This window comes from Octopus bimaculoides, chromosome 3, assembly GCF_001194135.2.
Source record: "Octopus bimaculoides isolate UCB-OBI-ISO-001 chromosome 3, ASM119413v2, whole genome shotgun sequence".
Lineage (NCBI taxonomy): Eukaryota > Metazoa > Mollusca > Cephalopoda > Octopoda > Octopodidae > Octopus > Octopus bimaculoides.
In genome coordinates, this window is record NC_068983.1 from 105,424,336 (window position 1) to 105,447,179 (window position 22,844).

Here is a 22,844-nt window from a genome sequence, read left to right on the forward strand (position 1 = left end):
ATATATATATATATATATATATATATATATACAATGGGCTTCTTTCTGTTTCTGTCAACCAAATCCACTCACAAAGATTTGGTTGGCCCGAGACTATAGTAGAAAACACTTGCCCAAGATGCTACACAATGGGACTGAACCCGGAACCATGTGATTGGGAAGCAAGCACGTGTGTATTGATTTGTAATGGTGTATGTGTAGATTTGCACTGGTATGTACATATATGTGTGCTGATTTGTACTGGTGTGTGTGTTAATTCATATTGGTAGTCCATATGTGTGTTTGTGTGTACATTTTGAGCTGGTAGAATCGCTGGCATGTCAGGAAAAAAATGTCCTGCAGTAATTGTTACAGCTCTTTATGTTCCAAATTCAAATCTGACCAAGATTATTTGTCATTTTTCATTCTTTTGAGGTCAAAATAAGTACCTGTCAAGGTCAATCAAATCAACTTCTTCAAAATTACTGGCCTTATACCTAAATCAGAAACCATTGTCGTTGTTGTTGTTCTTATTATTAAGGTGGCAAGCTGGTAGAATCGTTAGCATGTCAGGTGAAATGTTTTTAGGGGCATTGTGTCAGTCATCATGTTCTGAGTTCAAATTTTGCAGAGGTCAACTTTGCCTTTCATCCTTTCAGGGTTGAAAAATTAAGCACCAGTGAAACACTGCAGTTGATGTAATCAACTAGTCCCCTGCTCCAAAATTTCAAGCCCTGTGTCTATAGTAGAAAGGATTATTATTATTATTAAGGTGGCAAGCGGGCAGAATTATTAGAATGCCAGGTGAAATGCTTTCAGTGGCATTTCATCAGTCTTCGTGTTCTGAGTTCACATTCCGCCGAGGTTGACTTTGCCTTTCATCCTTTCAGGGTTGAAAAATTAAGTACCTGTGAAACATTAGGGTCAATGTAATTGACTAGTCCTCTCCCACTTAGTTTCAGGCCTTGTGCTTTTAGTAGAAAGGATTATTATTATTATTATTATTATTATTATTAAGGTGGCAAGCTGGCAGAATCGTTAGCACACTAGCCAAAATGCTTAGCGGCATTTTATCCATCTTTACATTCTGAGTCCAAATGCAGCTGGGGTCAACTTTGCCTTTCATCCCTTCAGGATCAATGAAAAAAGTACCAGTCAAGTACTGGGGTCAATTTAATCGACTAGTCCTCTCCCCACAAGTTTGAGACCTTGTGCCTCCAGTAGAAAAGATTATTATCATTATTACAACTACTACAAGTGACAAGCTAGCAGAATCATTAGTGTGTCAGACAAAATGCCTAACAGTATTTCTTCTAGCTCATTATGTTCTGTATTATGTAACCAACCAAGTTGCATTTGAGGTTGCATTAAGAACAACCAAGTTTGGTAACAAATTCAGTAAAGAATTTAGTGTACAGGGTTTTATCTTTAATTCTTTTCCTTTTTACCATAAGGCAGTAATGTAAGATTACAGAGCATGAGGTATTCATATTGTCATGGCTTGGTTCATACTATAGTACCAATCAAAAAGCTGCAGAGGAAGTTCCCAAGCTAAAAAAATGACCAAGTGTCCAAAAATCTAATAGTGAACAGTAATCAACATAGCAAAGAGCTAAATGTTGATTAGTATTACAGAACCTAAAACCTCAGAGAATTTTTATATATATATATATATATATATATATATATATCTCATCGTCATCATCATCATCATCGTATAACATCCGCTTTCCATGCTAGCATGGGTTGGACGATTTGACTGAGGACTGGTGAAACCGGATGGCAACACCAGGCTCCAATCTAAATTTGGCAGAGTTTCTAAAGCTGGATGCCCTTCCTAGTATAGTATAGAATAGTAGAGTGGCACATGCATATAAAATGCATGAGATCCTTATCAGTAGAAGAAAGAGAATAAAAAAACTGTTAGTTATGTAATGTTAATCTGCAAGACAAAGAACACATGATTTGAGAAAGTGACTGGGCATTAAAAGCATCAGCTGATGTATACAGGAGAGCAGGAGGGTGGGGGTAGTATTAAAATGTAATGCACTAAAGAATGAGTGCTTAGTGATAAACTACCCTCCTAACAATGGAAAATGTCTGCAGCACAGGAAGATGTGAGAAGAGAGACAGTCAGGTAATTTTCAGGACACTAAGCTAGGGGAGAGGACACAGGATCAGGGCCTGTAGCAATTTGCTGTATTACAGACCTATCCAACCCAATCTGGTAGCACAAATGTTCAAATAGAAATAAGAGATACAGTGATTTTGTTCTGAGGGGTGAGAATTGAATTTAACAAAGTTATAGAACAGTGATTCAATGCTATAATAAAAACATCTGAGTCAGTTTTGACAGATATCATCATATAGAGTTCACAGGTATAAAAGACAAAAAAATCTGTCTCCTTCATGGACTTTCCTTATATTCCACACCAAACTCCTACCTTTATTCAATATACTACAAACATTTTCAAAGCATTTTTCTTTTTTTTTTTCTCTCATTTTCTATCAAATATTTGAGATTTTCACAACTCACTACACATTCTGTTTAAACCTGGTTATTTTGGTTGTTCTTTCACTTGTTGGATTGCCCCACCTTCTCACCACCACCACCACATTTCACTCCATTTACCCTTTATCGTTAATTTATCTATGTGCACTTTGAAAGTTTGTAGATGAGAATGTTGTAATAGATGGCCCCTTGAAGTGTTCTATAATTATAAGATTTATGACTTTCTTGTGAACAGACTTGGTAAGTATGTTATCCCCCACCACCAGTACTCCATACACACACAGGTCATTTCTTCCTTCAATCCCTACTCAGCCAAACATACAAACACACACACACACACATCAAGGGGAACAAATATCTGGTCTGCCCACCAACTAATTCTCTATCCTTTTCTCCATCTCTTATCTCCTTTTCATGTACTTTCTTGCTTTATCTCCACCCATATCCTCCAGCTCTTTCTTATTTTCTATTTACCCTCCACATACATACACATTTCTTCTTTAGTCTCTCCCCGTTTGCTATATCTCCATCTCTTCTTTCTCTCTCCCCCTCATCTCCTCACTCTTTCTTATTTTCTCTCTCTCTCTCAACTATTATCTTTCAAGCCTTTCACTCTCTTCTTCCCAAACATCCTCCTACTCAACCTTCCTCAGTACTTTCTCAGCCCCCACCTCCTCCCACAGCCTCCTCTCTTCTCATCCATTTACTCTCCCACTCCACCCTACCCCTGCTCCTACACATACTCCTGTTTAGTGAATTATATACCCTTCCACAAACTAAACAACACACAACAATAATAGTAAATATATAAAGTGTCAGGGAGTAGGGAAGGACTTGGTTCCCTCCAGCCACCCTCCCATCTTATCTGAACGCAAAAACCAACAAGCAATTGCCCAATAACCATTCACAACCTCCACAAACCTAACACTGCCCTCTCTTAGGGAATTCTACAACTGAAAGCAATACCCTTATAGTTATGTGTCTGTCAAACATACAAAGAAAGTTGCTCCAGTGGACAATAGACTGGGGGGGGGGGCAGACAGACAGAAAGAGAGAGAGAGAGTATAAGAAGTGTGAGATACAGAACCAAGCTCCAATGGCAACTACTCAAACATCCAGCCACCCATCAGATCAGTTATCTTTTTTTTTATATATATTCTTTGTTTGTTTTTCAGCCAACTAGCTCTGTTTCAACTGATGATGATTATAAGGGGTGGTACTCAAAGCCAACAGACACATACACAACCACTGCACCAATGTTGTAAATTCACAACTTGCTCTAACGTCCTATAGAACAGGTTTAACAAATGATTAAGAACTTTCACTCACCTGCAGACCAAGTGGAGTTATGTATATTTTTCCTCCCTTTCTTTTTTTACTTCATATTTTAAAGATATATTTCATTTTTTTTTCTTTTTAAACTTTTGGTTATAATTTACCCTCCCATTAACATTCTCTCTCCACGTGTCTCTGTCTACATATGGACCCTTTGCATGTAGCATGCATATGAGTGTGTGTGTGTAAAATTATGTTTGTGTGCATGTGCATAGAGACACACACACACACCTCATGTAAATATGCATATTTTGTCACCTAAAAATATGTACGCCCATGTAAGTTGTAAAAATATATGTGTGCTAGTTACTCTATAATTTGAGAGGGAAAGCAATTACTTCTGCAATAACCATTGCTATTACCTTCATTCAAGCAGTACATTGAAGAATTTACTACCAACACACACACACATACACAATAGAAAAAAAAAAGAAAGAGAAAAGAAATGCAAGTAGCATACTTAAGGACCAATTGGTACCTTAGGATTAGGCTATCTAGTAACTGAAGAGAATCTACAAACCATTAGACTCAACTGAATGTTCACAAATATTCATACAGTATTTATACAGGAACAAATATATTTTCTTCCAAAGAAAGTGAGTAACAGTTGTGGTTTTCTCATGGCAATGCCTACCCCAACTCTGACTCCAGTATGGTTACAGCTGAATGGTCACTGGTACAACCATGTAGTTAAGAGGTTTGCTTCAAAAATGTGTGGTTCTAGGTTTCCATCCCACTCCTTGGCACATTGTGCAAGTAACTATCTTCTACTGCAGCCTTGAAAATGAAATTAAGTAGATAGAAACTGTGCAGAAACTTGTTGGATGAACTCTTCTCAGATTTAACTCATTGTCTGGTTTACCATCACCAACTGACCCTTAGGCACCTTTTATAGGGTTCACTGCTATAAGCACTCAAGCCAGTTTCTGGTGTGGAAATAATGTCTCAATGTGCTGATTCTACGGGTTTGGGGAATTGGCTTCCAGCAACCCCATTTACATCTCAAAGATATCTGCAAGAGAGACTTGAAGTCTCCTTCCATGAACATTAGAAGATTAGGATATTGCTGGTGATTGCGCCCACTAGAGACAGAAACTAGACAAGAGTTTAAAATGACAAAAGGAGAGGCTAAGGTTTATTGATGAAAAAAACAGTAAGAGGACAAAACTGGCAAAAACTGTCTTCAAATATAGTCACTGTAACCAGGACTGCCACTCGCAAGTGGATTTCAACAGTCACAGAAGACACTGCCAACAAGACTAAACCAAGACTTTCCAGGTACAAAAGACCAAAAGATGATTCCATGCATGACATATTAATTCTGACTACAGCAATCCATGAGTCATACTTCCCTCTTCTCCTTTCAAACTTGGAGATTCTGTAAAATGCTCAAAAGTGCTGTTCCAACAAATTGGATTTAGTCATTTAAAAACAATAAACACTATTTTCAAGAGTAGCATAATAAAACAAAGTAAACACCTCTAATATATAGACACAGCATAGCTGGGTGATTAAGAAGTCTAATTTCCAACCAAGTGGTCTCAGGTTCAATCTAACTGCAAGTCACTTTGGATTAATCAATGGCTTTTGAGTGGAACAGGTAGACAGAAACTCTCTGAAAGTCTCTCTCTCAATCGTGCACGCACGTGTGTATGTGTGTGTGCATGCACACAAAGCTGTCATTCCTGCTTCTTTCCATGAGATAGTGCTTACATTACAGTGTGCACATTACATCCTATAGCACTGTGCTTTTGAAGTTAAAGAAGGGAAAATTCCTTACTTAAACAGATAAGGGTTTGGTGACAGCAATATTGCTTCAAATATATATATATATCATCTAACTTATAACAGCATAAAGAAAATACAGACACAAAACAAATGAACAAACAGAGGTACATGACCTCAAATTGAGGAGGGGGCCTCTTTCCCCATCCCCTTTTTCCTCCAAAATTTAGTTAGGGAAATAAGTATCAGTCAAGTATTGAAATCAATCTAAAAAAAAATCAAATTGATCTCAACAGGATGAGAACTCACAATGTAACAGGCCATTATTATACTGCAAGGGTTTTTAATCCACTACTCTATAAATTCTGTTATTTCCAAAGAAAAGCTTCAATCTATTATGTAAGAAAACACTACAGACAGTCTTCACTTAACATCTTGTTTAACATTATTTCATTATAACACTGATTGATGAGAAAGAAAATAATTTAAAATACTATAAAGCAAAGTGAAAGCCTCTCAGAATGAATGTACAATTTGTTTTATTTTCTTTTTTTTTTGTGTTTTTTTCTTTTTTTTTTTTTCCTTTTATAGCCTTTTATCTTTTTCCATCAGTAAAATGAAATAAGGTCTATTATGGCATTTCAGTAGGCTTGTTGGTGCCCATCTCCTCTCAAAGCATTCAGACCCTCATTAAATTTAGCCTGCAAGCAGAAGCAGTTACTGGGGTGTAGCTGAGAATGGTCTCAGAGCCAAAAGTGAGAGACAGGTGGGAACTAGTGTATCCATCCATCCATAACAATGTTGCTGCTGGAAAACTAAGGTATTATCTCTCCCCAAACACCTCCTTTTACAATGTCCAAAGTCATTCTTCAAGGCACAGTTGAGAGGTTGAAAGCAGAGAAAATCCTGGTATGACATCAAGTACTGGACAGGTCATAACACAGTGAACCTGATACACGTGACAGAACAGAGACTGGTGATGACAGTTGACTATGAAAGCATCTAGAGTGGCACTCCAATGACTGGCTGTATCAGTTAAGGGATCATGATGATGATGAAATTATCATCATCATCATCATCATTTAGCATCTGCTTTCAATGCTGACATGGGTTAGACGGTTTGACTGAAACTGGTAAGCTGTAGGGCTACACCAGATTCCAATCTGATTGGCATGATTTCTACAGCTGGATGCTCTTCCTAATGCCAACCACTCCAAGAGTGTAATGGCTGCTTTTTACATGCCACTGGCATGAGTGCCAGTTATGTGACACCAGCATCGGCCACAACTATGATTTCACTTAGCTTGACGGGTCTTCTCAAGCACAGCATATTACCAAAAGGTCTTGGTCACTTATCATTGCTTCCATGAGGCTAAATGTTCAAAGGGTACCAGTTACGCGACACTGGCATCGGCTACAACTACAATTTCACTTGGCTTCACAGGATCTTCTGAAGCATGGCATATTGCCAAATAAAGGATGAAAATGGTGAATAAAGACACTAATCATTCAACTTCTTTCATTTTATGATTACAACTTCAAATATAATTTTTATGAGGTGGTGAAATGCAATTTTTGGATGTGGAGTCTCACAGAGGCAATGACAAGTCAGCAGGACTTCTGGCAAATTGTTGCGCTTGAGATGAAATCGTGGTCATGACCCAGGGCTGGTGATGTGTGAATGGCACCAGTGCCAGTGACACGTACAAGGCACCCAGTACACAAGAATTTGCTCAGCTCAAGGTGCCACACAATGGGACTGGACTCAAAACCATGTGGTTACAAAGAAAACTTCTTAACTAACAAATTCTCATTAATGCAGCAAAATTGTAAAATGTCTGATTTTTTAAATTTTGTTTTCTACTAAAAAGTTTCCTTAAACATGATATTAAATGAAAATTACAATAAATTGGGATAAACAAACAACCATATGTAGAGAAGGACAAGTGCACAAATTAAAACAAAGTGAGTGAGCAGTGAACTACTATGAAGCTTGACAAATTCAAAGGTAATCAGTTTTTGTTAGTATTTTGGTTTTGAACTAAATGATGATAGTTGGTACTTCTTACAATTTTCAATTTGTAAATATTTAGTCCTTGATTTATCCTTGCTGAAACTGGGATGCATCCTGTTACTTGTATGAATCAGGAGTGCCAGCTCAGACTGTTTGGTCATGTTGCTTGATTTTTCTAGTTAGACCCTGCTTATCATGTTCTCTTCACTGAGGATCCAGCTGGGTTGAAGGCTTGTGATGGTCAAGCACATGCCATATGGTCACAACAGATGAGGAGGTATCTCATGGAGATGGGGACTGACTGGGACTCTGCTCAACAGATCACCCAGGAAGACCCAGGAATATACCAACAAATGGTGAATTTAGCAAAGCATTGCAATGGCACCTGCCTCTACATATGACAAGACCTGACAAGTTTACATTAAAATTCCTGTGTGTATGTGTTTCACTATTACAATTGTTTGCAGATCTATGGTAGATGTTACAAATGCATATTAATGCTCAACCACAATGGACCATTGGGGAACACTTTATTGTATCATGTTACAGACAATAAAGTGTTCCTTGAGGATCTGTTATGGTCGAGCATCTCTGTGCATTTGGAACATCTACCGTAGGGCTCCAAACACACACACACACACACACAGGAATTTTAATATATCTTTATTTTCCCTAAATACACACACACACGTATGTTATTTAATGTCTGTTTTTCATATTAGCACAGGTTGGACAAAATATCATTGGCAACAATGAAATAATATTTTGTCTAACCCATGCCAGCATGGAAAACGGACATTATATGATTTTATTTATTCATTTATATATGATAACAGTAAAATCTACAGTGTTTAAAACTTCCATCTGGTATTTAATTATTTATTTGTGCTCTACAGTAGCAACATTATCATCATCATCGTTTTAGCATTCACTTTCCATGCTCACATGGGTTGGACAGAGTCTGTTGAGGTGTAAATTTTCTATGACCAGATGCACTTCTTGTCATCAACCTTCACCTGTTTCTAAGTAGGGTAATATTTGCTTATGGCTGAATGTTTTCATGGAAGATTGGAAATGAAGGACACCACTTATATGATGGTGACACTCATTTACAATACAATGTCCATACAAGGAGACACTAAGACATACATGCACACACACACAATAGCAGGCTTCTTTCAATTTCAAACAACTAAATTTATTTACAAGGCTTTGGTCAGTCCAGGGCTATAGTAGAAGACACTTGCCCATGATGCCATGCAATGGGACTGAACCTGAAACCATGTAGTTGGGAAGCAAACTTCTTAGCCACACCTGCTAAAAGTCAAATCAACCACACACGTTCGTGATCTCTTCTTATTTACCCAACATTTTCCAATCAATACAGTTTTTAAGAAAACAGTACCCACCATGAAAACTTACCAACTTGCCACAAAATATGGTCAAAGAATTCAAGATCTTCAACATTTACTCTAGAAACACACAGTAAGTAACCCAACTGGTTGTCCCTTATTCCTTGACTTCTACTTTGAATTTTGTAAATGGTTATCAATCTAAAAATAAGCTTTGTTATGGTGCTAAGTTTGTATCAAACCTTCAGCATTTAAACCAGCTATATTCAACCCAAATATTCTCCCAATTTTATATTTAAATTTGCCAGATCTGGCTTCTCATATCCACCCAACAATGTAATTCTAAAAATAAACAATTGCATCATTGAAATCTCAAAATGACGAGATAATGCAGGATTAATTCAAAACAATGTGACTAAATATTACATTTGACAGAGTAATTTGAATGCTAAAGGGTTAAACTCCAAAGTTTAGAGCTGCAATGATAGACAAAGCAGTAAAACATCTTAGAAGACAGTTTCTTACCATACTGATCAGATTTCATATCCTGTTTTTCTTCCCTCGAGTGTGATTAAAATGCACACCAGAAATATTTCAGGATTGAATTAATCAACTAAACTGTTAGTTAAAAATAAATCTATGTAACAAAGTTTAATTGTCCACCATTTAAACATCTGTATTTAAAAACCAAATAGGCTCCACAAATGTCCAAAACAACATATATAAAGAAACAAAATAAATGACTTACTAATGGCACATGAAAGTAGTCCAGTATCATCCTGCGTTAAAGCACGGTAACCAATATGTTGACATGTAGCCCAGCAAAGAACTTCCAGTTCTTTTAGGAGTACAAAAGGTTGCTGAAAGGAACAATTGTGACAGGCATAGACTTCGTGGCAGAAAACAAATGACACCTCTTCCTAAAGGGAAAAACAGAAAGGAACCGGAGAGTAAATCTACAATTTCTATAAAATGATCCTTCACAAAGCCAGAAAGCTGAAGAATATCTTCAAGCTGCCAAGTAGCTAAGTGTTGCCAGATTGCAATTTGCTGCCAAACAGTGAAAAAAGAAAAACAGCTGCATTGCTATAAGAAAGCTGCACTGTTATGAAGAATAGTAACCATGCTTTGAGCTGTTTGTATTGCTTGTTTTGGTTTTTTTTCTTTTTCAGTATACTTTAGACTTTTAGGGAAAGAGGGGAGATGGGTTGTTATATTGTTTATAGCTGTATCGAAAATTCTTCTGAAACCATCTTTATTTTATTTTAAATGATAGGAAATATTTGGAGTCAATAAACAAAAAAGTTTAGGGAACTTTATCAAAAAATGTAATTGGGTTTAAACGAGAACATAAGCAAGCAAGCAAGCTAAAATAAGATGGGAAAATGCTCAATTTGTCTTTTGAATATATAAAAACATGTAAGGCAATATGTAGAAATAATAATTAAAGATAAAAGCATTAAAAGAAACAAAAGACAAGTTTAATTGGTATATAATGTATTCTAAAACACTGTATTCATTGCTATCCTCATTTTAAAGTTATCTCACTTAAGTATTATATTATAATACTATTGGAGATGTTGTATTGATAAAGTTATAAACTTATACTTTATATCTTAGGAAATCTTAACAGTCAGCAATGACATTCTAAGAAAAGAAATTATATATATTAACTTGAATATAAAAAAATATAAGCTTTTCTAAGAGATACTGTTTTGTGCTAAGTCATTTCTGACCTTAGAATTGGTACTGAATTTTGATGAATGAAATACCAACGGGAAAATATAAAGTACTGGTTGCCAAGAATATGAACTAGTTGCCAAGAATACATTATACATGTGAATCAATCCATCAGATTTACTTAAGCCTTTAGTTAAAAATGACTTATAAGTAACGTTACAATGGACAGTTAAAGGGAATACTCAGTTGCTGATGAAATTCCAACAGAAGATTAAGATGGATGATTTCTCCCTTTTCTATCCACAATGATATTTGTTGTATACTAGCAGAGATACCTGGCGTTGCTTGTGTCACATGGAATTGAAGAATTAGACTTTTCTTTTATATTTTCTCTAATGTACTGGAATACCTATGATTCGAATTTCATCAAAATTGGAGATTAAGAATTTTAATGAGGGTTCTTTCCTTCTTTACACACCCTAACAAAAATTCTAATCATGACATTTTACAAATACATCTATATACATACATATGTACACATATATATACACATATATACATGCATACATATATTTATATGTATATATACACATATACACATATATACACATATACACATATATACACATATATACATATATACACATATATACATATATACACATATATACATATATACACATATATACATATATACACATATATACATATATACACATAATGTATGTATGTATATATATGTGAGATATATGTAAAATAAGTTTCACTTTAATAGTTTTGGTATTAATAGTGAAGGTATTAAACTGAAAGTATCTCACATTACAATAAAGAGATGTTATCATTTCACTTTTGACACGTAATACTGAAATAGTGTAAAAGTTAAGAGATTGCTCTGGGCTCGCATTAGGCAAGAAGTTGAAAATTTTTTTGGCCCATGACACTGCATGGACCCTAAGTAAGGTATGTGTAAAATTTGAATGAAATCAGTTGTGTAGTTCTTGAGTTTTAGGGATTGACAGACAGACAGACAGACACACACACACACACATTCTCATCTTTATATATATAAAGACAAGACATTTACATATGTCTATTATATGCTGTGTTGGCTAAAATTTATAGATATATTCTGTAATAAAATACAGCAATAAACTATTTAGTATAGTTCTTTACCACCAGATTATATAAACTTCTATTTAAGCCTCCTCTTCATCTGCATAAATTAAACCCATATTTAAATATAGAAACACTGTTAAATGCTTTCTGTCAGCAAATTATTAGAGAGAAACATATACCATATTTTAAATTATTTTTACAAGAGGGTCTGTATGCTGGTACCCTCCTTGAGAAAGATTTTCAATAAAGGTTATTAAATAAAAACTTAATATATGATAAAAATTGGATATTATTTTTTCCTGTTTTCCTAATATGAAAAAATGTAAACAAACTTCATGTGTGGTCCACAAGATTTATAGTACCTTTATATTAATATTCCCTTTTCTCCTGTCCATATATTAATCAACTTTAGCATAAATTACAATAGTAAATGCTCCCAAGTTAAACAATAAATTTATTATTATTACATTACTAAATAAAATTTCTCATGAATATTAAGTGTTAAAGTAAAAATATACTCTTAGATTTAGCATTCCACTCATATTTCAAGGCTGTAATATCCTTAAATAATTTACAGCCAATCAACATATTAAAATCAGATGCTCCATATTGGAATAGGTGTTAAAATCTTATCTCATTCTACTCTTATTTACCTGAACATATTTCAGCAATTCTATATACTTAAATAAAACATTTCCAGTTAAACTCCTTAGCACAAGGGATTTTAACAACCTTTATCCAACACATCATCATAACAGCTAAATTTGCATCTAAAATATTAGGTTTCTTTTACAGAGTAAAATGATATTTTGAAAATCAACATCTTTTTAAGTTAAACTCTATGATAACACAAAATCTGACATTCATAACAACAACTGCTGTTTTGAATAGAATATATAATTATCTAAATCTCATAATTTTTCTAAATGATAGAACAAATAATTCTGCTTTAAACTAGAGTAAACAAAATTATATTTCTCTATTGTTAAAGTAAAACTGGTGAGGTTAAACTTCTTTCTTCATACTACTTTCTTGAAATGTTTCTAGAGATTTCTCTATTTACAATAATCTAATTTTTTCAATAATAACCCCCAATAAGAATATGCCAACCATGTCTCATTCAAAAGCAACAAAACACACTCTTAGTCACGAGCAGTATTTAACTACAGTTCAAGCATCCTAATGATTGGCCCTTCCCTTCAGGTATATTACTTCAGCATCCAATAATTATTGATACTATAAAACTCATGCAAAGCCCACAATGAAGTATTACTCTCACGTTTGAAACAGTGGTGTTGCTGCTGCACCACATCCAAAAATGACACACCTGAGTGACTGGCATAAAATCACTCAGTCATGCTCCACTCTCTGGCTTAAAAGTGCACTATATTTTCTCTCTGCCATTTCTACCATTCTATAGTGGCCTCATACACTTCCCCTCAGGAATTCCTGCCCCCTCATCTCTCCTCCTTTCATCATCTTTGTTATAACCAATATCCCAGGACCTTCATATCATATTTAGTCCATCCTTCGCAGAACATTGACCTTCTAGAATTTTATATGCTGACTTGCAAATGTTCAAGAGAAACAGTAAAGGCATCAATTACACTGATTCTGAAAGGCCTACAAAAATCATGAACACAGTCTCTTCCTCCCAATCCAACATGTAAAAAGAAATAAAATAAAATAAACAAAAAGTATCTGAATGTTTTCAATATTAGCCTTACTCTATAACTATAGAATTATTTCTATTTTGTAACATCAGACATTTTATTTCTTCAAATTTCTCACTTATTAGTTTGCAAATTCATAAATATTCTTTTTTATCTTTCTATAGTCATATTTGTTTGCAATTTTTACTTTTCGGTATCACATTTAACAACTTTCAATTACACACCAAATAAGCCTAAAACTGTATTTCTAATATGATATAACATCTGTCCTCTGGAAGAAGTCTACAACTAAATTCTAATTTCAACTCTCATTTTAAGAAAAACTTATTGATATAAAATAAGAACGTGTTGTATTATACTTGTAAAATATAGACAATAGTCATAACTATAAAATTATAGATCAGTTTCCTAATGGACATCTGTATATACAATATAAGTAATTTTAACTGACTGAGGTAAGAAATGCATGCCTATTTAGACTTAGCTTTACAGGGAGCAATAAGCATATAGGAATTCATATTTACCATTTCTTTACCATCAACAGTATCAGAATCCCCTAAAGACAGCAGAATATTGGACATTTCTTTAAAATCTTTAGCCAAATACAAAAGATTAGATTCACAGATCTGAGGAGAATAATCCTGAAAATCTTTGTTTTCTTCACATGGTCTTTGTAGTTGGTTTGCCATTACATCCAAAACCAAAAGCCTAAAGATAAAAAACAGGTTAGAGAGAATAAAATATACCTTTTAGCATTTAAAATAGCTATATCCAACCCAAACAATCTACCTGCTTCATATTCAAACTTGTCAGATCTAGTCTCTCACACCTACCTTACAATGTCATTCTAAAAATATACCATCACATCATTGAAATCACAAAGTTACAAGATAATGCATGATTAATTCAAAACAATGTGAATAAATAAGCATTATAATCAACAAGGTAATTTGAGTGCTAAAGGGCTAGATATCTATAAAAAATCACATTTTAAAAAGAAACAAAATTATATTATTATTTAATATTATGGCCGGGTTCCAACCTGGGCTGAAAGTATATTAAACGTAAACAAAGAGCAGAAATTTAAAAGTCTATCCTACTTCAGCCTATCTTACTTATATGGGGTATGTTCAAAAGTGACAAGAAAATATTACAGACAACTAAAAATAACAAATTAACTGTTAGTGAAAAGGAAAAGAAGCTGTAGCAGCTCAGTTTAAGGGATGTTTATGAACTACAAAACATATATTAATGTGTGAGAATTCCCACTGTTATGATTTTGAGCACTATCGAATGGAATGAGACAGAGAGGAAATGGATAATGGAAGAGAAAACGGGATGAACAAGAGTACCTTACAGACTAATTTGATAAAGAGAGAAGAATACAACTGTTGCAATGTTTAGTGCACACACACACACAACAGGCCTCTTTCAGTTTCCATCAACCAAATCCACTCACAAGACTTTGGCTGACCCAGGGGTATAGTAGAAGACATTTGCCCTGAACCTGGAACCATGTGGTTGGAAAGCAAACTTCTTAACCACACAGCTATGCCTGCAACACAAAGTATTTTGGCCAACATTTTAAAGATCCTGAAGTTAAACATACAAACATGTGGACATGCATGTATGCTTACACACAAAAATACATGCCAACCAGGCATGCACATGCACATGCACACACACACACACACACACCATAATAGTGTATTAAATTTCAGAATATTCACTTACTTCTGTTCATTATCCATTTGTGGATACATCACAGAGATGAAATCCTCAACAAGTAAAAAATCTTCCAGAACAAAAATCCTTTAAATTAAAAGAAAAAAGAAGATAAGTACATCAAAATGTATCAATATATCAACATACCCTTCATTACTTATTGATACAGAGAAGCAAGAATTCTTTATTTTTTTAAAGTTATAGAGATAGAATAATAAAATTTATTCAGGATACTATTAAGCTCATCTTATCCTATGTTTGATTTTATTTTTAATCCATTATTTCAATTGACACCTCTATTTTCTGGTGACCTATTTCGACTGGGATTGAAATCACAAGCACTGTACTGAATTCTTTCATTTTTTCACTGATTCCAGTCATTGGTCTATAATCATACTTCAACACCACCTTCAGGATTTTTCAATTATAATCTCTGGTACTCATTTTATCAGCCTCATAGAGCTGAAAGCAAAGTTCATCTAGATGGGATGTTTGATTCTGTCTTGATTACATTCTTTTACAAGGTATTTTTCATTTGATGCATTGATTATGCCATTCCACACTGATATAGCTCTCAAAATATCGTCACCATCATTTAACATCTCTACTTTTCCATGCTTGCATGGGTCAGATGGAATTGGTTGAGGTAAACTTTCTAAAGCCAGACACCTTTCCTATCAGTGAAAGCAAGGTAATATTCCCCTACAATGAGACATGTTGTCATAGATGATTAGGAATCAAAGGACTCCATTTGTTTGATGGTGATATTCATTTACAACTATCATGACAGTAACATGTACACACACATGTGTTTGTGTATGTGTGTATGTATGTATGTATATAATATATATATGTATAATATATATATATATATATATATATATATATATAGATATAAAATATATCATCATCATCATCATCATCATTTAACGTCCGTTTTCCATACTGGCATGCGTTGGACGGTTTGACTGAGGCTCCAATCTGATCTGGCAATGTTTCTACCGCTGGATGCCCTTCCTAACGCCAATCACTCTGAGAGTGTAGTGGATGCTTTTTTATGTGCTATCCACACAGGAGCCAGCCAGGTAGGCCTGGCATCGATCACATTTAGATAGGGCTTTTTACATGCCACCGGCACGGAAGCCAGTGAGGGGGTACTGGCATCGGGAAAGAAATTCTAAAAGGTAAAGATAAATCATCATATAATTGTGCAACACTTAAAACTGGATATGTGGGTCTGTAATCATTCCAGGAAAATGAAGGAATAGTGTAGCAACCTACACATGAAAGGCATACTGAGTGAATGAGACAATGAAGGAGGAACAACTCTGCTGCCAATGCTAAGAAAAGAGTACAGTTAAGTCTTTTATATACATGAGCCACAAATATATGATCTCAAAGGTCATATGATCGCAAAGTTTCATTTTGTGATATATCATGATGAAATTCCAGGAGTATTAGTTGCTACTTATAATCTGTTACCCAAGCTTTCATAGAGTCTACAGACCCACTTTTACACAACTTTTTCAACAGTTAACAATTAGACAACAAATTCATTGGACACACTGGCACCACCGAAAAACTTTTTTTATTAAGTTACACAGTGTTTAAGAGCAAACTTTATTTGCTGAATCACCTAGGAAACTCTAGTCAGTAAAGCACGCATGCACGCACACACACAAATTAGGCATTTCAATAATTTTAACAAAAACTAAAAAGAACAAGAAATAACGGTGAAGTTGAGCAGAAGTTTTTAAGCCAAAGAAATACTTGAAGCCTCAGTGCAAAACCTAATAATCCTCACGTAGACTTTACTACTAATAGGCAAGATTTAGAACAATAACTGCATCACAGGAGGTCCCCTTGTTTGGAATTACTAAACAAGACCTCCTGTGATGAAACTATAACAGTCAATAAAACATTATCGTAAAAGAAATACAATGAAGCATAAAGTTCTACAAAGATATGCCAAAATAGTTAAACAATGAAGAAAAAGTATTTACATCAAGCCAAACTTTTTTTTAAAGATGGGAAAAAGATAAATGATTATTTCACACCTTATTTTGTGCTCAGATTAACAAAAGTCAAAAGGGTGAAAACAAAACTGTCAGCTTATAATGCTTCAAAAAATATGGCTTTTTTAACTGTGTTACAATCAGGCAAATTCTTATGTATAAAAGGGGTGAACTTCTGAACGCAACAACAGAAACTGTACAATCAGTGAATTGATATTCAAAGATGAAATTATGTAACAAAAGGTATAATACCCAAAGAATTTCATGTCCAGTCCTCACAACCATCACATGAAGTCAAGACAAGAGTACACACAACACACACACATATATATGAAGGGCTTCATTCAGTTTCTGTCTACCAAGTTCACTCAAAAAGCTTTGGTCAACCTGAGGCTATAGTAGAAGACATTTGCCGAAGGTGCTGCAGAGTAGGAGTGAAATCAAGACCACATGGTTGGGAGGCAAGCTTCTTAACTACACATCTACACTAATAATAGACAAAATAATTCTTGAAACCCAAGTCTTTCTAAAAGTTCCTTACACCTTGGCATCCTAAAACCAAGTTAATATATTCTTTTGCATCCAACCAGCCAAAAATAAGTCTTCAATAAATACTGATTTCAAATTTTGGCACAAGGCTAGCAATTTTAAGGGAAAGGGTAAGTTGATTGCATTGACCCCAGTGTTCAAACTGGTACTTATTTTATTGATCCTAAAAGGATGAAAAGCAAAATTGACCTCAGTGGAATTTGAACTCAAAAGATGAAGATGGATGAAATACCATCAAGCATTTTGCCCAGCATGCTAATGATTCTGCCAGCTCACTGCCCTTACTTTCAGTCTTCAATAAATATTACTAATATCAAACAGATTATAATATAAGATCAATAAATATACTTGTTTCAATTGAGTTAACACTCTTCTAGCAACTCCAGGATAGGTAGAGCTCTGTAAGGCAAGTCATCCAGGAGAAGGTCACACTAATGTAAAACTTACAGCTTGCTGCTCACTGCAGCTGTCTTATACTGTTGAGTAACAGTGGTCAGACTTCTAAATCTAAAGAGTGGGGTCAGATTCATCATCACCATCATCCTTTAACATTCATTTTCCATGCTGGTATGGGTTGGATGGTTTGATCAGCGCTTACAAGTCAGAGAATTGCACTAGGTTCCAGTCTGATTTGGCTTAGTTTCTATGGCTGGATGACCTTCCTAACGCCAAGCATTTTACAGTGTGTGGTGGGTGCTTTCAATGTGGCACCAACACAAACATCCTTGTATGGCATCAGCATGAGTGCTTTTGACATGGCACCAGCAGAGGACTCTTGCAGGCCAATCCTCTTCACCGGAGGATGCTGCCTTAACACTTCTGCTGTGGAGGATGGGTCTTCTTGAGATTGTGTGGATTTACTCTAGCCCTTTAGCATTTAAACTGGCCATATCCAGCCCAAATATTTTACCTGTTTTATGTTCAAATTGGCCAGATCCAGCATCTTTCAACTACCCTACAATGTCATTCTAAGAATAAACAATTGCATCTTCAAAAATCTCAAAGATGCAAAATAATGTAGGATTAATTCAAAATAATGTAAATAAATAAGTACTACATTTGACAGAGTAACATGGAGCATCCTTGATCAAAAGTCTATTCAGTCAGGGCTACAATAATATGAAATAACAAAAACCTACAAAAATGCAAAAAATACTTACCCCCATTCTGAATCTTCTTTTTTGAGCATGTCCATAACAGCTAAAATAAGGGATTGCATGAGTGGGTCTTTAACATCAATTGGACGGATATCTGCATTTGGCTGGCTAATTAAGGTAGCCAAGCAATTGTGAACTACCATGCAGGTGTAGTGACCCAAATTCCAATCACAACTTGATAACAAAAGACTAGAAAACAACAACAAAAAGGTAATTAGTGACAACAAATACAAGAAATAATAATAATAATAATAATAATAATAATAATAATAATAATAATAATAATAATGATAATAATAATAATCCTTTCTACTACAGGCACAAGGCCTGAAATTTGGGGAGGTGGGGTAAGTTGATTACATCGACCCCAGTACTTGACTGGTACTTAATTCATCAACCCCGAAAGTTTGAAAGGCAAAGTCAACCTTGGCAGAATTTGAACTTAGAACATAAAGATGGATGAAATGCAGCAAAACATTTTGCCTGGCATGCCAATGATTCTGCCAGCTCACTGCCTTAATAATAATAATGATTTCAAATTTTGGCACAAAGCCAGCAATTTCAGGGGAGGGGTAAGCCGATTACATCAACCCCAGTACTCAACTGATACTTATTCTATCAACTCCAAAAGGATGAAAGACAGTCAACCCAGCCACATTTGAACTCAAAAAGTAAAGACAGATGAAATGCTGTTAAACATTGTCAACTCACTGCCTTAATAATAATAATGATGATGATTGCATTTATTTGCCACAAGGGCAAAGGATGAGGGGGACAATACAAAACAGACATAAAGTGTGGGGGTTTACATATAATGAAATGATAAAAAAATAAATGAAAGAAAGAAAGAATACACAGGACATATGCATAGCATACAAGAGTTAAAAAAAAAAAAGTGGCAGGGAGAATGATAGGGATGTGGCCCTCCTGATACAGGAAGGCCTCTAGGGATAATTGAGGAACCCCACTGTCCAAGATTTCCCTGAAACCACAGGAGCAGGTGCCCTCTTTAATTCCTTCTCTCCAACTCACAGGTCTACACTTAGAGAAGTACCATCCACTCTTGCCATTTTCCCAACTTTCACCCACCTTTCAAATAAACTCACTCAAGGACAGCACTTCCCTCTTCACTCTCAATTTCCTTTTCAAGTGAAACTTGAATAAGTCAATGAGAGCTCTACCAAAGAGGAATGTATCTGTCATCATGCCTCTCAGCCTTGTCCACCAAACAACCTCTTTCACCACAGCCACCAGGCAAAAGAAAACTGCCTCGCCTGCCCAACTGAATGAGAGTGGCAGTGCAATCATCACTGCAGACTTGGCCAACAGACAGATCCATCCCACACATGACAGCAGCTGTTCAACATGACCCCACAAATCAGCAACGCTCAGACACTGAACAAGGGCATGCAGAATGGTTTCGTCACTCGCGCACACCTTGAACAAGCCTGTCTGACAGCACATCTGTGCCAATAGAGTTTATCTCAAACCAGTAGCGCACCACCCCACCCCACCCGGTAGCACTGCCAGGCCAAGGACATCTAGAAATCATCCATGATAGTTCCCAACTGGAAAGTCCTCTGGAACAGACTAGCCAGTTCATTCTCATCAGCACCCAGAGTCACCTCATGAATGTTGTTGCACTTCCCTGCCACTAATCCTCTATAAATTTCTAAGGTGGAACATCCACCAATCCCATTGCCCAACCGGTAGAGGACTGTGAGCACCGGACAACATTCTAGGTGCCAGGCTTGGTCTTTTCTTCGCCCAGGACTGCAGCTTCATCAAGGAGATGAGCTGAGGAAAGACGCAAAATATTCTAAATACCCTGCTCATAAATAATTATTTAACTTTAGTTGTTTAATGACCACCTGATTTTAGATAGAGTACAACAAATTTACATAATCATGAGTGTTGGATGGAATGTTTCACAGCATCTGTTTTGACACACTATGCTCTACGTTCAAATCCTACCATGGTCAACTTTGTCTGTCGTCCTTTCAAAGTCAATAAAAAAAGGTTCGATTCACAATATTTAATTGGTGGAAGTACTGAAGGGTCAAGATAGATGCCTTTTGTATCTGCTCTGATTGTGTGCTTTCTGACTCTGAGCCAATCTGTATTGGCCTCAGGCAGCAACCTATTTCTTGGACAAACAATAGTGGTATGGAGAGAGAAAAGATTTGCATACATGAGAAACTGCCACTCTTCTTCAAAAAATCTTGCCTAAGCCTACACATAGTTGTGCAGATTTATGGTCAACCTTGATCAATGGAGGCCTCTAAAAACATCTGAAATGTGAACACCTAAAATAAATAACAATCCCAAACTACAGATCAAAGACTTTTGTCATTAATCCATTAAATTTTTCGTAGGACTTAAATTGAGATTACCAATGTGAAATCATTGCAACAAATTGGAATAAAACTCACTATTCACTACATTATGCTGTGCCTACAATAAATCGTGTTTTTCATTTAATTCTGCAAATAAAAATTTTCTAAATAATTATAATAAATAAATATTTTCTATAATTTCACATGATAAATATATTAATAAACATAAATAGCTCACTAAAAGCTACTTTATCATTAATAAAAACTACAGCAACAATTGTGTCTTACATTACTATTACCGGAACATCTGGAAATGTATCTGTTTCATGGAACTTCACAAAATTTAATAAGAGTGAATTGAAAAAAATTCTACCATAATTAACTAATAACATCCTTGTTAATAAAAATAGCAGCTAAATTTCCTCAAACCCAACCATCTTATAAAACACAATACGCATTGGATAATTAGATCCAGGATGTATCATCTAGGGTAAAGATGGAATGGTCTTGGATGAAATGCCTTTGACCACAGGTCAGGTCACTCAAACAATACTGACCTGGGGACAAACAATAAGAAAACACCTAATCTTTCTGACATTACATGTGCTCACTTGATCTGTTAGAAACAGAAGTAAAACTTCTTTCAACTCATTCCCTATTATCTTAAATAAAGATACTTTAGAAATTGTAGTCTTAGGTACACTATGTCTGGATAAAAAACAAGATGGTTGTTGCTAGAATACCTTTGATCAAAAGTTTGCTCAGTCAGAGCTAACTGAGGTGAAAATCAACACCACCTAATTTATCATAGTAAAAGACAATGACAAAGAATTTATACTGAAACTTCATACAAATAAACTCCAAAATTTCAACTTACACTAAAAACTCATTTTGTCGCCCAGCAACACTAAAATTGGAGTTCAAATCTCAAAAATCAATTCAAAACAGGTTTAACATTTCACACGGGAAATCAGTGTTGAGTTCAGTCTTAGAAAACATGCTAAAAACATTCAAAAAGAGAAGAAAAAAAACTCAAACCAAACAAAAGGTCTGACCTCTTCTGAACTGAAAAGCCTGCAAACATTAAACAGTTCGGTGCAGGGGTTGTTGGTAAATGGGTAACACCCGCCAGTTAACTGTAAAGTTGCTTCCTCTAACAACAACCTGAGAAATCCTCTCAATAAAACATAACAAAGACTGCCTCCACATCAAAAGAATAATTAAATAAAAATAACAGGTAAATAGTTTATTTCAGTCGTTGATTACTTAAACCAAGAATATATTTGAAATGAAAATATATAATAATAAAAATAACAAGAAGGCTTCCACATAGTGTTTTTGATAATAAATCTTTTATAGAAGTTTACCAATGAAGAAAAAAACTTACAATCTTGAAATTTAACTAAGTAACACATTAACATGTTTTTATAAAACTGTAGACTAATCTAATTAGATGGCATAGAAACAGAATGAAAAAAAATATTCTAAAACACTTTGTTATGGAATCTACATTGCAAAGTTTGTTGCATTAAACCATATCAAAATGAATACAATGGTAATCTAGAGAAAATATTTTATGCTCAGTATAAACATATTTTTCCATATTGGAATGGGTTAATTGAGTTTATATTATTAATACCATCTGCTTACCTCTATGCTCCTGAGATCAGATTTAA

The 22,844-nt window shown here is 35.0% G+C and overlaps 1 protein-coding gene across 4 annotated transcripts in view; it reads right to left on the minus strand.

The window, feature by feature from the left end:
• The window catches only part of LOC106870549 (ataxin-10), a 60,757-nt gene that overhangs the window by 16,322 nt on the left and 21,591 nt on the right, over nucleotides 1-22,844 (minus strand). For 2 of the 4 annotated variants that reach the window (XM_014916673.2, XM_014916675.2), the window contains exons 6-9: nucleotides 18,836-19,021; nucleotides 15,121-15,198; nucleotides 13,911-14,094; nucleotides 9,666-9,837 (exon numbers count right to left, since the gene is read on the minus strand). In XM_014916673.2, coding sequence (XP_014772159.1) covers nucleotides 9,666-9,837; nucleotides 13,911-14,094; nucleotides 15,121-15,198; nucleotides 18,836-19,021 — 620 coding nt within the window. The remainder of the gene's footprint in view (nucleotides 1-9,665; nucleotides 9,838-13,910; nucleotides 14,095-15,120; nucleotides 15,199-18,835; nucleotides 19,022-22,844) is intronic. The other 2 variants (XM_014916674.2, XM_052966408.1) reach the window with 1 other exon arrangement.